General features: G+C 41.6%; 1 protein-coding gene across 2 annotated transcripts in view; it reads left to right on the forward strand.

Moving 5' to 3' along the window:
* The window catches only part of HSPA12A (heat shock protein family A (Hsp70) member 12A), a 51,950-nt gene extending 45,950 nt beyond the window's left edge, over positions 1–6,000 (forward strand). For both annotated transcript variants that reach the window (XM_063405236.1, XM_063405237.1), the window contains exon 13: positions 867–6,000. In XM_063405236.1, the coding sequence (XP_063261306.1) occupies positions 867–1,501 (635 nt within the window). In that variant the 3' untranslated portion in view covers positions 1,502–6,000. The remainder of the gene's footprint in view (positions 1–866) is intronic.

Here is a 6,000-nt window from a genome sequence, read left to right on the forward strand (position 1 = left end):
TCTCTAGTGGAAGGTCATGGTTGTTCATGACCATCCAAATCACTGACATCTCTAAAGCACAAATAGTAAATAATGCATCATGGTAAAAGTACTTCCAGGCATGGCTTAAGCAGCAATGAATTTATTTGTCCAGTAATGGAAAGTGACATGTGCTTATTGGGAAAGTTACTATTTAAGGTCTTCCTAGCAGAAGATGAAATTTATATCAAGTAGAGTAAAATGCTTGTGGTGAGAAAAGTTTTGCTTTCTACACATTACAAAGCACTATTTGGAGTAAATATCCAGCTTGGCTCATCATATGTGAGGGATTATTGACTAAATTTCAGAACTTAATAAGACAACAAGTACAGAGCAGCTTTTATGTGAGCAGGGAGGGAGACACCTAGGACTGCAACAGCTGTGACAGGTAACTCACTTGTTTGAACTAAAAGTGAGCCTACAACTGAACTGTAGAGTTTTCTTGAAAGTAGGAAATGTGGGCTTAAGTTAAGAAGGAAAATCTGTAAAAATGTAAAGAGGGATTATTTTGCAGATGGTATTTATTGTGGTTAAGATGCTGGGGTCAGAAATAATAAGTGAATTTGAAATGGAGTGATTTATCTGGAATGCAGTAAAGGGTGGGTTTTAAATGCCACTCCAGAAATGTTGTATGCTTTGAGGTGAATGAATTCATGGTGAAATACACGGGAGATAACAGAAGTGGGACTGGTGCACGCTGAGGGTGGCAGTGTGAGGGTGGCTGAGGGCACAGATGGGGCAGTTTCAGATCACGTGCATAGAACACTCAGTGCACTCAGACATTGGCATTTTCACTTGCACTGCATTGTTAAGGTGGATTTTAGTGAGTGGTCTCTGTTTCTGTTCAGGTGAAGTGTTTGAGAAGCCCGAGGTGACCAATGTGAAGTTTCTCTTCCTGGTGGGCGGCTTTGCCGAATCCCCCTTGCTCCAGCAAGCGGTGCAGAGCGCCTTTGGCTCCAGGTGCCGGGTCATCATCCCGCAGGATGTGGGTCTGACCATCCTCAAAGGAGCCGTTCTCTTTGGCCTCGACCCTGCTGTCATCAAGGTGCGGCGCTCCCCCCTCACCTACGGCGTGGGGGTGCTCAACCGCTTCGTGGAGGGCAAGCACCCCCCGGAGAAGCTCCTGGTGAAGGACGGCACGCGCTGGTGCACCGACGTCTTTGACAAGTTCATCTCAGCCGACCAGTCTGTGGCCCTGGGAGAGACTGTGACACGCAGCTACACCCCCGCCAAGCCTTCTCAGCTGGTGATAGTGATCAACATCTACAGCTCGGAGCAAGACAGCGTCAGCTTCATCACCGAGCCCGGCGTGAAGAAGTGCGGCACGCTGCGCCTGGATCTCACGGGGACTGACGCTGCCGCGCCCAACCGGCGCGAGATCAAAACGCTCATGCAGTTTGGGGACACTGAAATCAAAGCCATGGCTGTTGACGTTGCGACCTCTAAAAGTGTCAAAGTTGGTATTGATTTCTTAAATTACTAACGGCCCTTCCCCCCCACCATGGCCTGTTTGTGAGACTGATCTTCCACTGTTCCGTTTTTTGACTTTTGTCCGTCATGTCATCACCTTGAATTTCAGCAGGCTCTGTGAGAACAGCGAGTAAGGTGGGGTATGTTGTGTTTGTGTCCTGTGGTGACCAAGGACTGCATTTGAAAAACCCTTAAAAAGTTTTGGGAGCAAAAGTTCCAGAGGTAGTAAAAGTTACCAAGTTACTCAAGCATGCTTAAAGATCTACCTTTATAAAGTAAACACTGATTTATTGTTGGGTTCTGAAGGTTAGTTTAAAAAATACCAAGTTGTAATCTCTTTGCCTTGTTCCTCCTCATCTTCCTCCTGAAAAAACCTCACTAACCCACGTGGCTGTTGTAGGGGGTGTATCTGTGTGGGATATCTGTTTAAACAGCACCATCCTCTGGCAATGGGAACAAATTAGTAGTTTTATTGTATTATTTTGATTTTGCCCAGGGCTTTCAGAATTTAGAGTGCTGAAAATCAATGACTCAAAGAAATAGGATCTAAATTACTTAAATTCTGAGCAAAGAAAATCCCCAGAAATCCTTGAAATTATATATAGGAAATACAGATGTGTTCAGAGGGCCTAATATTGATTGCTCCAGTTTAAAAACAAGGCCTTTTTTGTCAAAGCTCTCAGAACAAGCTGTCAGATTAATTAGTTAGAATTACCTTCATTATACTTTGGGAAATAATATCAGAGAACAAACCTATTTCTCTTTTGGGTCTTCTACACTTGTTTTTATTAGTCTCCATCTGAAACCACAGAATCACAGAGTAGTTGAGCTTGAAGGGGACATCCATAGACTATCTGATAAAACCTCTCCATTCTAAGCAGTATCAGTCAGAACAAGTTGCTTTTTCCAATTCTTATTATCTCCAAATTGAAGATCCCTGAACTCCAGGCAACTTATTTGATAACCATCACTGCAAAAGTTTTTTCTTACGCTTAAAAAGAATTTCTTGAGTTTAAATTTGTGTGTGTTGCCTCTTTTTTGCTCCTTCACTAAATACCTCTGAGAATTCTGGCTCCATCATCTTTCCTGTGTGGGAACTAGACAGGAATGGCATTTGTGCCCATTCCTGGCATTCCCTGAGCCTCCCTGAGTCCAACAGCCCCAGCTCTCTCAGCCTCTCCTCCCATGAAAGATCCCCCAGTCCCTTCTTCCCCTTCACGGCCCTTTGCTGCTCACAGTGCTGTGTGTGTGTGTCTCTCTGGTCCTGGGAAGCACAGAGCTGGAGCTGGCACTCAGACATGGTCTCAGCAGGGCTGAACCTGGGGAAGAATCAATCTCAGTCCTGCTGCCAGTGCTGTTCAGTGCAGCCCAGGAGGCTGTTCTGGATGCCAGGGGCACTTTGCTGGCTCAGGCTCAGCCCTGCTCTGTGTCTGCCACGACAGCCGGGCCACAGCTGCTCCTGCTGCATGGGGTTACTCCTGCCCAGCTTCAGCACTTGGCACTTGGCTTTGCTGAACTTTCTGAGGCTCCTGTCTGCACATCTCTCCAGCCTGTCAACATCCCTCTGACCCATCTGCTTTATCAACACTTCCCCAAGTGATTCTATTTCTTTTCTTGTTCATTCCTGTGTTAATATTTGGAAGCACAGTTAGATGATGGCTATCCAGAAACATTTAAACAATTCAAAACATTCAGATCAAAAGTACCATAATATATTTTTGGTAGCAAACATTTTAGTTCAGTAAAATACATTGCTGGGTTGAATTGAATGGCCAATGAAGTGGAAGGCAGAAGCCAATAGAATGAAACTGCAAACAGCATTAAATAAAGCTTACCTTACCTGGCAGTGAGCACAGAACTCTTGACACAGGAGAAATGCACTGATGGCCATGGTAGCATGTTATTTTCCAAATAATGACTTTGTGGAAATGTTTCCTTAAGCATGCTTAACCTGGCAAATTTCTTTTGTAACTAGAATAGTTTTTACATTGCAAAATGCTACATGAGGAAAACTTCTGAAACCTACATTCTGTATCTGCCGTGAACTGACAACTTCAGATTCAAATCCTAATTCCACTCCAAATTAGCAGACTGGTACCAACCATCCTAAAATGCTGACACTTTCCAGAGCATTTATACAGAGCTGCCTGATTACCTGCTGGAATTCATTACATTTTCAAAACTTTGCAACATTAATTATTAATCTAAACCTTCCTTTTTAAAAAGTTGAGCATGAGGTCAATCCATTACTGACACTTTTGGGAGATTGAAAGCTTTATCAGTTATTTCATTAATTTATGTTCCAATCCTGCACTTAAACTTTCTGTGTTTATCCTGGAGTTTTGCCACAATAGAGAGCTGCAGAACTGATCCACTGCATTTTGTCATTGAGTTTTCTGTGTCTCCTGCAGAATTCCCTGGTTGAATGGGAAATGTGTTCTGCATTCAGCTTTAAAATAAATGAATAAATAAAGGACTATGGAGAATGCTAGTCACAGTATCCTGCTGGATACTTTCTATAATTACAAAGTGTGCTTGCTAGCAGTCGATTTCCTGCTGCCTGCTAAATGCTTTAAAAGCTAAATACTGGGAAATTTTTTGTGTGTGTTGCTTTCCATGGTTTACAAACAAGAGAAACTTTAAGATGAGTTATGAACAATATAATTTTATGTATATACAATATTTAAATATTGTACAGACTCTTTCTTTCTACAGTGCTATTTTCTTGTATAAAAATGCACTTTGCCTCTGTTGATTTCATTCAGCTGTTAATTTTAAATAACACAGTTTCTCAATCAGCTTCTGTAATTATAGGCTTTTAAAGATGGTAAGATATGAAATGTAAAAGGCCAATCTCATAATAATAGGAAAGAAATGTTGGTGTGTCAGAGAATACAACATTCTTCCTGCAATGCAAGTCATACCAGCTAGGCACATCACACAAATTCAGCAGTCTGTTGCTGGGGTTTTCATTTCTTTGTTTCAGATGGTGACCATTCCATCCCCAGCAATTCTTCATAATAATGGATGAATCCTCCTGTAAAACCAAAAATCACATTGTAAAATCTGGGTATACAGCTTCTTGACTAGTTTTTGGCTTTTTAATAAGGATCTTCTCTAGTTTAAAAAACAACAACAACAACAAATGAAAAACTACCTTCCAAAGCCAGGCAACACTCTTGTATTGTAGCTGCAGGTAAGACACAGTCTCTGTCTACCACTTCCATCTGCCAAAACCCAAAATTCTTACAGAAAAATAGGCTTTGCTGTCTTTGCATGCTATGTGAAGCTGAATCTGTCCAGTTCTGCACAGATTTGTTTTCAGTGGCCTTAACACAGGATTTAGTCTAATAAATGGCTGCCACTCCAGATTTCCCCTGTGAAGGGGAGGGGACCTGCACGATCAGGTGGCCCATGGACTTTGTGCTGTTTCCAGCCTGTCTACAGGGAAAGCTACAGGTGATTTCTGCAGCTCTTCTGAAGCACAGATCTCTGCACAGATCCCAGATTCTGATTCACCTTTTGTAGGATCCCATCTGGATCCAAGCAGGGGCTTGTTGCTGAAATCCCTGTAACTGTAAAACGTGGTTTACATATTTTTGCACTTCCTCTTTCAGTCTGATGAGAACACTATCAAGCTTATCTTTGCAGAGCACTGAACTACTGAACAAACTCCCAGCTGTCCTTGTTGCCCTCTTTCAGAATGGAGAATTAGCTTGTCTCTCTAAGGAATTAGAATTGTTAAGTAGAATACTATGCTGTGGTCTGTAGACTCTAACCCAATTAAACAACTTTACATTGTAAGAGGCATGTGGATGCCCATTTTGATAAAGGATGTTAGGCTGTAAAACTAATATGAAATTTCCTAGGGAATGAGGCATTTTTAGAATTGTAGTTGTGATACTTTTGCAGGACATTCCCCTGCAGAGCATTTTTTTGGTAGGGGTTTCAGATGACATTGTGCAACCTAATGTTGAAAAGACAACAAGGCCAGCTATCCATGGGGAAAGCAGAAGGTCTTGGCAGGAGTTTTGCTCTAAGCAGCAACTTGAAATTTGGGTCCAAGTTACTGAACTCTAGGCTGAAGTTTAGCAGCTAATTGTGATGGAATGATTAATTGTGCTAGAATATGATAAATGTGCAGTGGTGGTTAGGACAGTTTGTGTTGGTATGAGTATACCAATATTCATATACAGGAGTTTTAATGCATTATTATGAGAAGGCTAATTATATATTGCAGAGATTTAATAGCCAAGATAAGCTGCATATTTATGATATGAAGTGGCTTAAGCAGATGAATAGTATAAAAGTTGTTGGGCATAATGTCACAGTACTCACCTGCTTGAAATAGTCTTAAACTATATTATAAAACCAACCATTGTGGTCTTGTTCACCTCTGTGCAAGATAAATTCAGATTTCACTGATACTTGGAGCTGTTCACAACTTGTCTGGATTGTATCTTGAGTGTTCTTGTGTCTTCAATCATGTCAAATAAAATACCTTAAAACTAA

This window comes from Prinia subflava, chromosome 9 (assembly GCF_021018805.1).
Source record: "Prinia subflava isolate CZ2003 ecotype Zambia chromosome 9, Cam_Psub_1.2, whole genome shotgun sequence".
Taxonomy (NCBI): domain Eukaryota; kingdom Metazoa; phylum Chordata; class Aves; order Passeriformes; family Cisticolidae; genus Prinia; species Prinia subflava.